The following is a 17,579-nucleotide window of genomic DNA, read 5'->3' on the forward strand; positions in this document are numbered from 1 at the left end:
TTTTGCGGTGCAGTTTAACCAAATTCGGGTATCTTATAGTCGTGATTCATATCGAGCCCGTCTGCCTATTAGCGCGCGTCAACGATGAGTCTACGATTTAAAAAATAATTTAACATAATTTTTTATTCCATTTTAATGCATAAAATGCATCGTGTGTCGATGGCGGCGGAGTTGGCGTCCACGCTCACAGCTGCACCTGTTTGCTTCTCCCCCTTCCCTCCCTCGTGAAGCTGTGGGGAAAGGAGTGTAAAGAAATCAACGTCGTAATGCGTTGTGAAGGAAACCAGCGTTCTTTTAGAACAACGACTTCATGGCTTGAAGACACCAAAACAAAAATGGCTAAGAAAGCTCGAATTTATAAGGGAAGTAACTCTCTAAAAATGCTTATATAGTTATTTCCCTTACAAACCCGAGCAACGCTAATTTATATATATATATATTTATATATATACTAGCAGTATCGCCCGGCGTTGCTCGGGTTTGTAAGGGAAATAACTATATAAGCATTTTTAGAGAGTTACTTCCTTTATAGATGCCAATTCGGGCTTTCTTAGCCATTTCTGTTTTGGTGTCTTCAAGCCATGAAGTCGTTGTTCTAAAAGAACGCTGGTCTCCTTGACAACGCATTACGACGTTGATTTCCTTACACTCCCTTCCCAACAGCTTCACGAGGGAGGGAAGAAGGGGGAGAAGCAAACACAGGTGCAGGTGTGACCATGGACGCCAACTCCGCCGCCATCGACACACGAAAAATTATGCATTAAAATGTATAAAAAATGATATTAAATTATTTTTAAAATCGTTGACTCATCGTAGACGCGCTCTAATAGCTAGACGGGCTCGATATTAATCACGACTATAAACTGCACCGCAAAATGTGGGAGGAGTTAGGAATCTAAATCGTAGGAGACAGACACTCACACAACTACAGTTTTATATATATAGATATATATAATAGCGTATATGTGCATGTACGTAGACAGGTAAAAATTCACCGACAAAGTGCTATTTACCTTTTTAATTCTCAACAAAGCACACATTTTTCCTGAACTAAATATATTCAGCTTTATACCAGCGTTTTAGGGGGGAAAAAACTCTTTCTGGCCCAAACTAATTTTTGTGGAGGGGGGGGAGAAAGTTGTTTCTCTAAAGAAACGATTTAAAATGAACATTTTTGTGTTAGGGAGCGGGGAAGAGAGAGAGAATAACAGTTGCATATTTACCGCTAAAGTTTTACAAAATTAAATCTATTTTTCAATATACGTGAAAAAATACGGAGATTAAGAATACGGAATTTTTTTTTTTAATCTCAAATTTCGTATGAAAACCTTCAAACTGACTGAAACTGTAAATGGCGATATTCTAAAAATAACAGTCAAATCCCAGGAATTTTTGTGTTTGTGTGTGCACGCACAACAATTTCATTAACTTATACAAATAAACAGAAAGTACAGAAATACATATGCCCTACATACCTGTCATATATGTCGGCTTTGTTTTTCGCATCCATGAAGTTCCTGAGGATGACGGAAAAGCTACTCGATGCACTCACTAAAAGATTTTGGGGATGGGGCTAATGCAGATTCACACCTGCCCTTCAAAATGCATTTTTCTGAAATAGTTTATTCCGACATATAAAACCTAGGAATCCAAGTAAATTTTTTCAGAAAAATGCATCTTTCCAGGAGAGATGTGAATCTGCATTAGCACCCCTGGAATCGGCGAAAAATGTTGCTGGTCTTGGTTTTTGTAGCATATTCGGAGGTCACAGGAATTCATTCAACGAAAAAAAAAATTCCAATGATTCCGGGATGGTAGGAGTTCCCCCTTTCGCCCCTCCCCACCTTTTCCGAATCAAGATAAGGGATTTGCAGCATATTAGGAGGTAAGGGTACTTGATTCCAAGCAAAAAAAAAATCCGATTTTTTTCCTTAGTGAAAATTTTGCGGGTAAAAAGATCAATAGGGTGAGGGTGAAATTTCCGAGGCTTCCACCTCACCCCACCCCGTTTTTCGAACCCAAAAAGGGTTTTGTAGCATATTAGGAGGTCACAGGAATTCATTCAACGAAAAAAAAAATTCCACTAATTCCACTAATTCCCCGCTTTTTTCCAAACCTAAAGAAGGAATTTGCAACATATTAGGAGATCAGGGTACTTGATTCCAAGCAAAAAATCCGAGTTTTCTTTTTTTTTTCTTAGAGAAAATCATGCTGTTGTTAATATACAAATTTACTGCGTTTTCTGTATGACAGGGAAATACACACACACACGCACACATACACACATACTGACAGAAATAAACACACACACACAAGCACAGAAACACACACACACACACACACAGAAACACACACATACACGTACACACGCACGCACGCACAAATACGCATGCGCGCGCAAATAACAAAAGAATTGTATATCTTTCGATTATGACATTACCTATGTATGTATCTTTCACTCTCCCTCACTTTCTTCCTCTCCCTTTTTATCTACCTTTCATCCTCTCTCTCTCTCTCTCTCTCTCTCTCACACACACACTCACACACATGCACGTACTATTTCTCTCTCAACATTTTCTCAAAACTTTTCTTAAAACAGAAATCCGCTTTTCTTTCAAGCCTACATCTTATCTTAACATTTTATCTCATAACCTCATTGATCTCTCATGGCTTTCAAGGTAAGGGCGTTCAAGGTAAGGGCGTTCACTTCTTCATTGTCCGTTTACAGATGTATACCCCATCTTCCAACAAATCTTTACATACATCAATCTACAGGATCTAAGCGATTATTTATTGAAAGTTTCGTTAAATAGTATCCATTTTAGATTACCTTTTAACGAAATTTTCAGCAAATAATCGCTTAAATCAGTGGTTCCCAATCGATTTTTGGCCGTGCCCCATCCAATCATTTCTGATGCCCCTTGTGATATTTAATTTTTGTAATTCAAAATTCGGTTAATGCTTACCCGTAAACATAATAAAGAAAACATAATGCAACGGATGTAAGAAAAAAATGTGTAGGAAACGAGTATGAAAAAAAAAATGCGCAGAAAGCAACGGGGGCGGGGACTTCGGAAAATTCACAAAATCCGAGTTTTTTCCTCATAACTTTTAGGAAAACGGTATTTCTTTAGATGAAATTTTATATAAGTACTGTTCAACCGGCATAGATTACGATTATAAAGAATTTTATGGAAAGATCTTTTCCGAGGTGTGGGGAGAGGACTTCGGAAAATTCACAAAATCCGTGTTTTTCGCCCATAACTTGGTGACAGATTATCGTGGATATCGGGTATAAATCCAAATTTTGAATATTCCTCTGAATATTGACGAACCTTTTTTTTACTTGCACTACTCATTTTATGTATTTTTGAATTGGCATAACTACAGATTTCTGCCCCACCGACTTTGGATGATCATAACTTTCAGAAAAATGGATATTTTAAATTAAATTGTCTACGAAAATGTGTTATGTAGTGTAGATTCCGAATATATCATATTTGGGGGGGAGGAGGGTTTAGGGTGGGTTTGGTGTGGGGAATTTCGGAAAATTCACCGGAGTCCACTTCAATTCGTCTTAACTTTCGAGAATATGGATATTTTTTAATGAAATAGTCTGCAAATATACCTCGGATTATGTAGATTCCGAGGACATAGGAATTTGGGGGGAAAACAATTGGGGGCTATTTTTGAGAAATGTTCCCCACTTGCGGGTGTTTCTGAACAAGTCATCCATATTTGTCTTATTTTCTGATTTGTGCGTTTGTGCATCCGTAGATTTCTACCATACACACACACACACACACACACACACACACACACACATACATACATACATACATACATACATACATACATACATACATACATACATACATACATATATATATATATATATGTGACCTCGTGTGTACCGTTGCCGACTTTTTTTCCTCTGATTTCCCTTCTCTGGATCTTTCCTCCTCCTATGTTTCCGACGAAGAGCACGCTCGAAACGTTAAACCCTTCTTCTTTCCTTCTTTCCTGAGCGTCCAATAATACTATATTTGTTCCACGTCCTCGCGTTGTTGTGTGTTTTTTTGTGCTTTCTTGTTTGGATTAACTATATATATATATGCACACACGCACGCGCACACACATTCACACACACACACACACACACACACACACACACACACACATATCTGTAATTAAAAAAGTTCAAATGGGGGATTATTTCATTCAATATTATGTTTATTATAGAGATTATGTAAAAAAAAATTATACTTTACACTTCTATATTTTACTGTGCGTGTATATTCCTTATTTTTGCTTCTGGTGTCACGATGCCAGCGTTTTACAAGGTCATATGATGGGGCATCATCACCATAAGTTACTTTCATTTCATCAAAAGTCTCCCGTGGTGTGCGTCCTTTCAAATACAAAAACCGGATCACTGCTCGTCACTCAACAGGCTCCATTTCACACTTGACTCGGTTCAAACACCTGTAAATCAGAAACCACAGGTGTCTTTTGCATTTCTATTAGAAACGTTTGCCTGGGAATTTACTTAAAGCGAAGAAACATCGTATGCAACAGATAAGTCGTCTTAATAACATATTTCTTGTCGCCAGATCAGAAGCACAGGCGTATGGCTATGAACTCCTCCCCATCTCCCTACTTTCCTGACCTTGCACCCTCTGATTTTCACCACTTCCCAATCATGAAGTTGTTTTTGAAAGGAAAGCGTTTCCCAGATGATGCAGCCTTGATTTCTGAAGTCACGTTGTGCCAAGTTTCGTTGTTCTACTGCTATGGGAAGTGGGTCAGGGGCATTACTTATTGAATGCCCCTCGTATCTCTCTCTTTCACACATTACTCTCTCTGTCTCTTCACACACACTAACAGAAGCAATTCACTTACACAACATACTTTCTGTCTCCCACACCCCACCAAACACACGCACACACACACACACATGTACATCAATGCTTCCCATGCACGGTAACTTTAAATATGGAGATATGGTTATATATAATTAGTTATATGTGTATGGGTGTATATATAGTTTATTTTTTGTTTTGTTTTATATTTTATATTGATATTTTAGATTGGAAGTCCACCTGAAGATTGTCGATCAGGACAAGAAACAATTGTAGTGGCGGTTTTTTTTACTTTTTATTAAAATTTTATGTATTGATTAAGTCTTTCCTTGTTTGTTTTGCAAAATAGTGGTTTTGTCTCTAATAATATTTTATAATATTTTACTATAAAATTGGATTTAATCCTAAATCTGATTTTTTCCCTGTAAATTTGGATTTATTCCCTAATATTTATTATTTATATATATATATATATATATTCACACTGGGAGAGGGAGCCTATAAAATTAGATAGACAGACAGTTATAGGTCGTAACACACACATTAACAAACTTACACAGGTAATCATGATTTTAAAATGGTGCATAGTAGACATATATATATATATATATATATATATATATATATATATACACATACATACATACATACATACATACATACATACATACATACATATATATATATATATATATATATATATATATGAATATATATATGTATGTATGTATGTTTGTGTGTGTGTGTGTGTATGTATATATATGTATGTATGTGCGTGTGTGAGTGAGTGTTTCTTTGCGATAGATGCAGAGAATACACCTACCCCTTCTCTCCTTAAAGCTACGTATTTCTCACACCCACTTTTCTTTCCCTTCCTTAGCGTTTTAAAAGTTGATTATTTGTATGTGTGTGTTTGTAGTGTGTGCGTATGTGTGTGTGTTTGTTTGTATGTACCTATGCATCTACGGAAGTATGTATGCAGCGCTACGTGCTTACCTGTGAATGACAGCTGTATTAACGTTTTTTTCCTCCCACTGCCACTCCATATTTGTTGCTTACACAACACTATTCTTCCCTTCCCTGATATCAGCCACACTCACTATGCTACCACATTTTCCTCACATTAATACTCTTCGACCCTTCTCATTTTATCAAATAGTACCCCAACCCCACTAGGGAGCCCATTATAGATTTTTATTGAAATCCAATTAGCCTATAATTGAACTGGGTGTTAGTTTAACATGTATGCAAAGTTTTGTCAACATTGGTTTACTGGTGTAGACAGCGAGATGATAACAGACGGATCGCCAGATAAAAATTGCCATTTATGTATAAGATATATAGATGCAAGAGTGACTGTGTGGTAAGAGGTTTGCTTCCCAACCACATGGTTCCGGATTCAATCCTATTGCATGGCACCGTAGGCAAGTGTCTTCTACTATAGCTTTGGGCCCACCAAAGCCTTATGAGTGGATTTGGTAGACAGAAACTGAAAGAAGCCTGTCATATATATATGTATATATCTATCTATGTATGTATGTGTCTGTGTTTGTCCCTCCATCACCACTTGACAACCGGTGTTGATGTTTTGGTTTTATGTCCCCCGTAACTTAGCAGTTCGGCAAAAGAAACCAATAGAGTAAGTACCAAGCTTAACAAGTAAGTTCTGGGGTCGATTCATTCGACTAAAAATTCAATGCGATGCCCCAGCATGGCCACAATTTAATGATTGAAGCAAGTAAAAGATACATATATAAAATGTAAATGAGCAACAGTAGAGGTACAGGTGTCAATCTGTTACGGCCGTTTCTAACGACACCTTTAATCGATTAATGAAAGCATTACAGCATTGTAAAGAAACCGTTTTCGTTAGATGAGTTCATGAACTTCAAAATACAGGATATTCGAAATAATTTGATGTAGTTTATAATCCACTTAGCAAAAACATTTACAGTGATTCTGCTACTATTTCAGTTGACATATATGTTTGAATATGTTGATCAACATCCCTACACTGGGTATTCCGTCATCTGAGACAAGTTGAGTATGCGTAGGAAAGTTCTAGACACAAAATTTAAAGTAGATAGAAGTATAAAGTTCAAAGCCCATCTTGTTCAGAAGGGTATGAACGCTTATCCATATTTCCGTCAAGGTGTACCTCCTTACATGTTATCCGAGGTATTTCCAAGCAGCGGGTTGAGTGATTCATTCAGGTTCATAGGATAAATCTAGCAGTTAATGTTCATGCGGATAGTGTAAGAAAAGTGATCAGCAGAAAGACAGTAACGTGCTTATACTGTCTCTTCATAAGCTCGTCTCCATCGTCTTGGCTTAATAGCCCTCACCGTTTGTTTTTACTGTTTTGTTCTCATTGTTCTGTCTTTTATTGTTTTTACTGTTTTGTTCTCACTGTCCTGATCTTGTTACCACTTGCACCCTCTGCAAAAAATCCCAAATTTTATTTAATTTGCTTTGCGGGAAGGACTGTTTCAACGAAGCCGCGTCTTGTCCTTGCCTTCGTAAGGTGGAGTAGTTGAAACAGGGACAACTGAAGAAGAGGAATATTCTTTATGTTGTATGTTTTGTTTTTTTTGTTTTTTTCGTTGTTCGAAAAAAGTTTGTTTCTATGTTTTTGTTTTTATGTTTTCGTTTCTCATTGTGTTCAACGTTTTTTTTATGTCCCATATATGCATGTATATATACATATATATCTAGGTATGTCCATATATGTATGTATTTATGCATATATTTATGTATTATTTATATTATTATATGATCGAACGCCACGCATCCTTTTCCAAGTAAATTTTATCTATCATTCTATCTATCTGTGTGTGTGTGTGTGTGTGTGTGTGTGTGTGTGTGTATGTGTGCGTGTGTATGTATGTATGTATGTATGTATGTATGTATGTATGTATGTATGCAGTTGTTGAAGTTGGGGGAGTTTGAATCATAGATGACAGGTACACTTTTTGAAGAAATTTTTCCTCATCTTTGATCCGATTGTAACTGAGGTAACTGATAAAATATCTGGGTAAGTTTTGATGTTTAACCATCAATATTCTTTTCTCTGTTGGATTCTATATTAATTTTTCCCACACTAAGATCCAGTTTGATTATCTTCAAGTTTTAAAAAAAATGTCTTAATTGAAGCAAAGTGGGTAATGGCTAATTTTCATAATTTCTACTTTTAACTGTATTGTGCATAGACATATCTGAAAGACAGCCTCTCCAGCAGCTTGTGAAGAAGCTACAGAAATATTTTATGTTGAGTTCTTAGATTTAGTCGAGTTTCGTTAATTTCATATCATGTGCTATTTTTTCACGATCATCTTTCATTTGACCAAGATATTTAAAATTTTTGTTACAGTTCTGATCTTTCCGATGTCTAAGAATGGATCTTTATGTGTATGAGTCTTTTTCAAATGTAATTATGGAGAATTAGAATGGCAAATATGCCTTATGATGTCTTAGTCATTTTACGCCGTCTGAATTTGTCTTTTATATGCTCAAAGAGGATAGTGATAATTTTTTCAAATAGTGTTCTGAATAGTTTCTGCCGCATTTAAAGAAAGTCCTTACTTAGCTGATACAGTTTTTGCAAGGTAGTGAACGTTTATAACAAATATACTTTCCTCAAAGTAAAAAATGCAGTAAATATTACTCATTGTGCCCCACCTACCCACTATTGGAAATTGGAAAAGCAGGCTTTTGGAATAGCTGTTTGAATTTCCCTATTTCTACACCCACTCCCTCAGACACACACATACACTCACGCACACGCACACACACACACACACACACACACACACACACACACACACTCATCGTGCCTTTGGAACAGCAAAAACCACTAAAATGAACTTTTGTGTTTTTCGTAATTTTATCGTATTCCACATTCTGAAACATTTTGTAACTCGCATTAAAAGAAAAAAATCTTACACCTTCTTCAATCTTTCATTGTACTTTTGACAATGAAGGAAAAGCTTAACTCCGCAAGTGGATGTTTAAGAAATAAAATTTGATTTCTCAAAAATATATCTATAAGCGACATTTTCAGTCATTTATTTGAACTTTTTCTGCTAACTCATTAAATTCAATTACATGAGATAGATGGGATTTGAGATTTAAATTTGGTAATATTCCAACATTTTCATTTTTGTTCATGAGGATCCCACGGAAATTGAAGTGCCCTAGGTCGCCATGGTTTAAATCCGGTCCTGTATATATACTTATAGTCGTTTTATGAAGTTTGTGTTACGTTGTATTGACTTGCAGTGAAAATTACCGTGATTTTAATCTATCTATCCATGCATGCATACATACGTACATGTATGTATGTATTATGTATGTATGCATGCATGTATGTATGTGTAGCGTGACACAAGAAGACAGTGACATTTTGTACGAGATCTCGCCGGCGGCCATCGCCAGGTCCGAGACAAGAGCGAGATCTCGCCTACAACCATGTTTACCATGTAGGAGAGTGGATAGTGATAGTGTAGGTCGTCCACAATTTCATAGAGATCACACAAATATATTAACCAAACATCCCAAATATTCACATACGCGTCAGATACGTTGAATGCACACAACAAAATTACGGAGAAAAATTATTCCAAACCGAGGTACAAAATATTTACCGAAAGAATAAAATCTGGTACCGATTATAATTGTATTTTAATTGATTCAAATTAATGTACTTCATCTTGAAAAGTGGCAAAATTTTTGTCGGTTGCCATCTGGGATAATTTCTGTGTTTATCCATAACGTTATTGCTTTTACACCTGTTAATTAAATTTACCTGAATAAAAGTAAAATTTACTTAGCAAGACCATCTAAAATTACATAACTATAAACCACCCACTGACAAAATTTCAAATCTGGGAGTAAAAAATTTACAAAGTTACAAGTAAATGTTGTGGACACCGCTCTTGAACCTGAATAATTCAAAATAACATGAACATATATATATATATATATATATGTTGATAAAAATGGTAAGACCATCATCGTTTAACATCCGCTTTCGATGCTGGCATGGGTTGGACGGTTTGACTGAAGACTGGCAAGCCAGGGCCTGCTCAGGACTCCAATCTGATCTGGCAAGATATCTACAGCTGGTCCCCTTCCTAACGCCAACCACTCCAAGAGTGTATTGGATATTTTTACGTGCCACTGGCACGAGGACCGGTCAGGCAGCACTGGCATCGACTACACTCGAATGGTGCCACGCTCGAATACACACACACACACTATATATATATATATATATATATATATATATAGATAGAGAGAGAGAGAGAGAGAGAGAGAGAGAGAGAGAGAGAGAGATCAATAAATGGTGGGGTTGTGTTGACCGCACGTGGAGAAATGATAAGCAAAGAAATTGTAAAAAGGCAGAATGCTAAATTGAAAGAAAATTTTAATGAAAATGGGTGTATGGAAAAGTTTTTGAAAAATTGATAAAATATATATATATTAATTCAAACCGGTTTTCGTCATAATGTGACTTTTCAAGAATTGTAAAGAAAAGAAATTTTTTAAATGTGAGGAGGGGGAAAAAAGAAAATTATATTGTTTTTTGCAGAAAAATAAAAATAAATATATACAAAAATTAAAAAATAGGTACTCCGATACATTATAAAGTCTTTGTGTATCTTGAGTTTAATGATTGTTCACGAAAAAATTACCTTGAAGTATTGAGATCCAATGGGATTAAATCCATGTGTTGTTTAATTTAATTAAGGGTGTCTCTTAAGTGCCTGGCAAAAGAGGAAGTAGTGGTAGTCCAGTTCGTATGTTGTGAATAAGGGGAGACAACTCTATGGGTTTTGAGCTCTTCAATTTGTGTTTATCAATTTTTTGTAATAAAGGGTGTTAATAAACCTTAAATTAAAAAATTATCATTTTAGCTTCATTTGCATTATCTTTTTTATATAATTGTTTGTTAACTTAACATTCAGATTTTAACACTTTATTTATATTGTTTTCTGATTATATAAATTTGCATAAACCAATTTATAATTACATTTCAGATTGTTATGTCATATATAATAAAAATAATAATAATAATAATAACAACAGTAATAATAATGATATTTAAAGAATATAAGTTTTAGCTTGAGGTGATGACTGCATGGTATCCTTATATATTTGTGTTAGTCCATCCATGAAGAATGAGGTAGAAAAAAGAAGTATGATCAACGAGGAGTTTCCATATTAAGATGCGTTTTGAATTTTTCAATAAAGAGATTCTCCTTGTTAATTCTCTCCTGTGTGGTGATTCCGTCTTTACATTGGTAGAAGGGGAATATGTAGAATTTGGGATTTTTGTCTTTAGCGCATGAGTCTATGTGGTCACTCAGTGGGATTTGCCGGTATTCCGGAGTTTTTTTTTTCTTTATGCACCGCTACTCTTTTACGTAACGGGAGGCTCGTTTGTCCAACATAATTATGTTGGCAACCAGCGCATGTGAGAACGTAGATAAGGTTCTCGGAGGAACAGGAGAAGTTGGTCTTGATTTTAAACTTCGTTCCTTGTTTGAAGATAAATTCAGAGCCTTCAAGTAGGAAGGGGCAGGTGCCACAGTTTGGGCGTGCACATTATTTAACTGCTGGGGTGGATGTGGTGTGTGAAGTTTGGCATTTGTCAAGAGTTTTTTAAAGATTTGTGTTGCCTTTTACATTTGAGGATTTTGTGTGTATTTATAATGTTTTTCATTTTTGGGTCTGTTGACAGTAGACTGATGTTTTGTATGATTGTGGTGTATGCTTCGATATTTTTGGGGTTGTGGGTGGAAATGTATGGAAGTATTTTGGGGTTGTGTGTGTTGTTGGGTTGGGTGGTTTTCAGTGTAATGTTGTCTAGTTCTTTGGCGTGTTTTATTCCATGCTCTATAAGGGTGGAGGGATATTGGCGTTGTAATAGTGTTTTTTGAGGTCTTGAAGGCGTATTTCTTGAGTTTTGGGATCCGAGATAATGGTGCATACCCTTTTAGCTAAGTTGAAAGGGATATTTGTCTTGGTGTGTTTTGGGTGGCATGAACTAAAGAGGAGGTATTGTTGTGAGTCTGTAGGTTTGAGGTAGATGTCTGTTATGATTTGGTTCTTAGGTGTTTTTATAATTAGGAGATCAAGGAAAGGAAGATGATGTTTGCTTAATTCCATAGTGAATTGGATGTTGGGATGTATGTTGTTCAGTATGGTTTTGAATTCCAGAAGTTTTTCATAAGGTTCTTTCCATATGATGAAACAATCATCCAAATACCTTTTCCAGTTTTCCATTAGGTAGGTGTGGAAAACATGTCCAAATTTCTGGCGTGATATCTCATAGAGTGATAGTTCGAAGAAACCCATTATGAGGTTCGCAAGGACTGGTGCAGCCTTGGTACCCATCGCAATACCACATTTTTGACGGTAGTGTGTGTTGTCGAAGAGGAAATAATTGTTTGTCAGAATGAACTTGAGTGATTCCGTAATAAAGGTCTTGTGAATGCGGTCAGGGAATGTCTCTGGGTGTTTTTCTAGCCAGAAATCAATTGCCTCAATACCATATTCATGCGGGATGTTGGTGTAGAGGTTGATGACATCAAAGGATACCAGGAGCGCCTCCTCGTTAACTGTTTTCGGGAGGTGTTTGAGCATGTCCAGATCATCCCTAATGAAACTTTTGATGGGGGTAAGGAAAGGTTTCAAAAGGATGTCTAGGAAATTACTCAGGCGGTGTGTTTCACAGGAGGTGCCAGCCACGATGGGCCTTAGTTTTAGGTCCTCCGGTGCTTTGATGTTGGTGTGGATGTCAGAGGAGAGTTTGCAGGCTTCGATGATGTATTTATTTTTATGGATTTTAGGAAGGCCATAAAAAAGGCTAGGCTTGCATTTGAAATTGGTGATATAATCCTTTCTTTTTCTGTGAGTCCCTGACCGTGTTGGAGTATGAGTGTGGTGAGGTTTTTGATTGTTTTTTGTTGTTTATAGTTGTTAATAACCTCATAGAAAGTGTTGTTGTTTAGCATGGAAAGCACTAGGTATTTATAAAACTCCGTGTCCATTAGAACCACAGCGCTCCCTTTGTCGGCTTCTTTGATGGTAAGGTTTTCAAAAACTTTTCCATACACCCATTTTCATTAAAATTTTCTTTCAATTTGGCATTCTGCCTTTTTACAATCATCTTCATACTTGCTTCCTCCTTCTCTGACTCATTGTCACACAGCTTCTCAATTATTTTTCCACTTTCCTTTTCCGTCTCACTTTTATCATATTTCTTTCTCGTTACCTCTTTCTCTTCCACCTCTTCCTTCTTCTTTTTCTGATTAGCCGGTGGCGGGCCCACCTCTGCTCTCCTCCTTCTTTTTCTTTCCACTAGCGTGAATTCTTCTTCCGCTGTTTTCTCATTATTCTCGACTGTCACTGCCTGTTCGACTTTTTGTTTAGTCTCTCTCTGTTCTTTTCGTGGGTATCTCGCCTTCATGTGCCCCTTTTCGCCACATTCGTAGCACACAGGCGGTCTTCCCTCCACCTTCATTCTTAGTGTAAAACCGTCAGGTAACACTATCTCCTCTGTTATTTTGTTCAGATCTTCCACTGTTGCCTGGATTGTTAGCTCCAACCCGTAGCCCCAGTAGTCCAACTTGTTTGTTCTGTTGGACTTCAATATTCTGGCCTCGTCTTCCATGTTGTACATAATGGCCGTCATTAGCCATGCCTCCTCCAGCTCAGGGGGCACCTGGCCCACCCGAACTCTCGCCACACGTTTGCCGCAATAGGATGGCAGAAGAATCCATTCTTCTGAGCGGATTGCCTCCGTAGCATGCCTTATCGTTTCCTCTTCCGATGTGAAACGCACATCCACAGTTGCATATTTTCTGCCGCTTGTTCTAAAGGTTATCACCTTGTCCATGCTTTCCAACACCTTCTCAATCTCCTCTACAGTTGCTATGTCGATTTTTCTTGTAGCGACCTTCATGGTCTTGTATGTCACTGTCTTCTTCATAACGCTGTTCATTAGTTCTTCGAGTGACGACAATTTTATCTTGTCGCCTTCTTTTTTCAGTAGCTTCTCGCTAGCTTTCATTTTCCTGGGCTCGACCTTTATTTCAAAGGTCTCTAATGCTTCTTTCTCTGCTTCTCTTCCAGTTGCGGCTGCATAGCTGTGGCCTCCCGCTGGCGCCTTCTCCATTTCCTCAATGGGAAAAATCAACTTCAACAAAAATTAACGATATAACACACGATAATCAACAGCAATATAACAACAGCAATAATCAACAATAAATTCACGTTCTACTCACAATTATAACTCAACTTCAATTTTTTTTTACCAACACGAACTGCCAATCACTCACAGTTCTTTAATTTATGACAATGAGTCAGTCCACCATTAGTTACTTGGGGGATGGTTGGAATCCTTCCACTACATCTCCCCTTTTTAGAATAAGTCTCCCCTATCATCTCCTCTTTTCAGAATTGAACTCTGCTCCGAGTTTTAATATCTCTTACGTTTAGGGTTCAATTCCAATGTTTGCGTTTTCTGGTGCTAGAACGTGTAGTTTCAAATTGCTTGGGTGTTGGTACCTTAAACGTGTCATACAATATTTCCATAGGAATTCCATTTCTCGTGTTTGTTTTTCCGTCAATCTTTTCTTAAGCTGGTTAATATGTCTTTTGTATTCGACATTTTGGATCTTTTCTAAAAGATGGACAGAATTTTCTACTTAACTAAATAATTTGAAACTTCGTATAATTCTTTGAGCTAAATACCACTTATGAAACAAAAGGTACTTAGGGTAGTGTTGAGAGAATTCAGAATTATCCTCATTAGAAATTCACTGCCTGTGTTACAAATGTCTTTGGAATCAACACATTCTTGCTTCACACATGTTGGCTAGTCAAAAGGTGAAGGAAATTATCATTGCTAGTTATATAGATAGGTTCTGTAGTAGCCACTGTCACATAATGTGTAGGAAACTCAATTTTCTATCTTTGCATTTGTGTTGGAACTCTGTCCTGCTGTATTTGATGTTCAAATGCTGTTTCACTTTTGTTCATGCTGAATGTCACAAGGTTTCATAGAACTTCTCTCCCTACAAATTCACACACACACACACACACACACACAGAAAGTTCAAAGGCATGTGCAATCTGATTGTTCACAAAACCAACTCGTTTAAACAGGTTATTTGATAAAACATACCAGTCGTCATCATCATCATCATCATCATAACAAACCTCCTCATCCCCATCACCACTATCATCATCATCATAATTGTTTTAACAGTTGCTTTTCCATGCTTTCATGGGTTAGATAGAGTTCACCGTAGCAGATTTTCTATAGCTGGATGCCTTTCCTGCCATCAACCTTTGCCTGTTTCCAAGTAGGTTAGTATTTCTTCATAGTCAGACATATTGGTTTCAAATTGTGGTACAGGTCGGCAGTTTTTGAAGGGAAGGGGAATTCGAATGCATCGTCCCTAGTACTTGACTGGTACTTGCTTTATTGACCCTGGAAGGATGAAAGGCAAAGTTACCCTAGGCGCTATTTCAGCTCAGAATGTAAAAATGAACAAAATACCCGCAAGCATTTTGTTTGGTATGCTCTCAGTTCTACTAGCTCACCACCTTCCCATGGTCAGACATATTTCCACAGAATACTGGAAATGAATGATATTTATTTTCAGTAATCATATATTGTCAAGACAAGGAGACATAAACATCCATACACTCACACACATACATAGTATAAATATAGTAGAAGACACTTGTCCAAGGTGTCAGCAGTGGGACGGAACTTCAAACTTTGTGGTTGGGAAGCAAACTTCTTAACCATAGAGCCATGCCTCTACCTGTATATTAATTAATAAAATAGAAACAAAGAATTGTAATATGGGATATTTTTTATTTGTTAATGTATTATATTACTAGGTTGTTATATATTTAATGATTTCTATTTCTCTTTATTATTTCTAGAAACCAGTCTGTCAATTCATTGTTGTGGTCAGCATCTTCTTTCTACTGGTTGCCTGGCACCAATATACTGCAAATAAACAATATACAGTAACAACCTCAAGCAAACATAATCAAAAGTTAATTGATGAAACACGTCAAAAACAGAAGAAAAATTTAAGTCTGATGGAACAGAAATTGCTTCAGTTAAACAACAAAACTAAATATGTTATTTTTCGTTGTGTTGGTCGTAGTCTTTGTGGAGGTTGGGGAGATAGGCAGCATGGAATAATCTCTGTATATTTAATGGCACTGACCATGGGTCGGCGCTTTGGAATTATTATTTCAAGACCTTGCGATATTTCTAAATATCTTCAACCAAACAAAGTTAACTGGAAGATTGACTCAAAAGAGTTGCATGGCTTAAAAAGTCGTTACCTTAATTTGGTTGATGGGAATAAGTACATTTCCTCTTTACAATCAGCAGACTTAGAAACACTTTACCCTGAAGATGTCCTCTATGTGAGTACAAACAGAATCTTTTTTTATGTCTTGAAAAAGAATGCTCGATACAAAGAACAATTACTTTGGGCATCACAAAAGTCATATGGAAATATATTTGCTAAAGTGATGAATTTATTGTTTCGCTTCAGTGATCTTCTTCAGGCAAAATTTGACAAATTCTTTGAAGTCAATATTCCCAAAACAAATATGCATCTGGTGTGTGCTCAGATTCGAATTGGAAAAAACCCCAGTGTGCCAGGAGATAACCGAAGGAATTCAATGTCAGATGTTCAGAATGTGTGGAACTTCTTAAGTAAATACAATAACACCAGCAAGTACAAAATATTTGTGACCACAGACTCAAAGGAGGTGCAGGATATAGCTTCAAAAAAATTTTCTTCTCAATTCATGTATACCTCTGGGGAAATAATTCATGTGGATAGGCTCCGTAAAGGTGTGAAAGATACATGTGACGCTCTAAGGAAGATTCTTATGGACCAATATATTTTGACTAAATGTGATACATTGTTAGTGAGCAGAAGTGGTTTTGGTGAAAATGCTTTGCTAATGAGAGAAAAAGAAAATAACATTTTTCATTTTAAAAATGGAAAAGTAACACGTATCAACATAGAAAAATTTTTTCCTGGCTGGGAAAAAACTTGGTTGTGAACTAGGGGCTTTTGACACACAGAATCTAAAAATGACATCCATTTATTATCACTATGTCAAGATTTTAAGGTACTGGATCCATAGAATTTCATTGTTTTTTCAATAAAACAGCTTTTGAGGAGCAAGGCATAACATACAACCATATGTAGAAATTGGTTTTCCTTCAAAACCAGAATGTTTTCTTAAAATTTTCCAATAGAACTAGTAAAAGTTTTAAAATTTTTACTGACAAATTATATCATTGCTTGTGCCTAATTTCCCATGAATGTCTATTTGGATGATTTTCTTGAGTGATGAACCTCAGGGAGATCATGAGCAAAGTTATAGTAATACTTCACCATCATTCATAAGTCGCATTTGCCTTGATACCTTTGTTTTTATGTCCTGCTGGAAATGTTCTCTCTGCTCATCACTTGCATCACCAAGATTTTCAAGGAATTTATCGTGGTAACCATGGAGATAGTGCTTTATGCTCATATTTGCTCCTAACTTTTGAAAGTTGTCCAGCATGTTGCTGACAATTTTGGCATAGTTGACTGCTTTCTTGTTGTCCAGAAAGCTATTTACAACTATTACAAATAAATTTCATGCTGCTGCTTCAAA

At 36.5% G+C, this 17,579-nt stretch overlaps 1 protein-coding gene across 2 annotated transcripts; it reads left to right on the forward strand.

Annotated features, from left to right (window-relative positions):
* The first annotated feature begins 2,513 nt into the window (after window positions 1-2,513).
* On the forward strand, window positions 2,514-17,027 carry LOC115215946. 2 transcript variants are annotated; one of them, XM_029785329.2, is made up of 2 exons: window positions 2,514-2,678; window positions 15,828-17,027. In XM_029785329.2, exons 1-2 carry the CDS (start codon window positions 2,667-2,669, stop codon window positions 16,974-16,976), a joined length of 1,161 nt encoding a protein of 386 aa, XP_029641189.1. In that variant the 5' UTR covers window positions 2,514-2,666; the 3' UTR covers window positions 16,977-17,027. The 2 variants fall into 2 exon arrangements, with proteins under 2 accessions (XP_029641189.1, XP_036361874.1); XM_036505981.1 differs by lacking the exon at window positions 2,514-2,678 and adding an exon at window positions 15,009-15,239.
* Window positions 17,028-17,579: the final 552 nt, after the last annotated feature.

Source organism: Octopus sinensis, linkage group LG9, assembly GCF_006345805.1.
Source record: "Octopus sinensis linkage group LG9, ASM634580v1, whole genome shotgun sequence".
Lineage (NCBI taxonomy): Eukaryota > Metazoa > Mollusca > Cephalopoda > Octopoda > Octopodidae > Octopus > Octopus sinensis.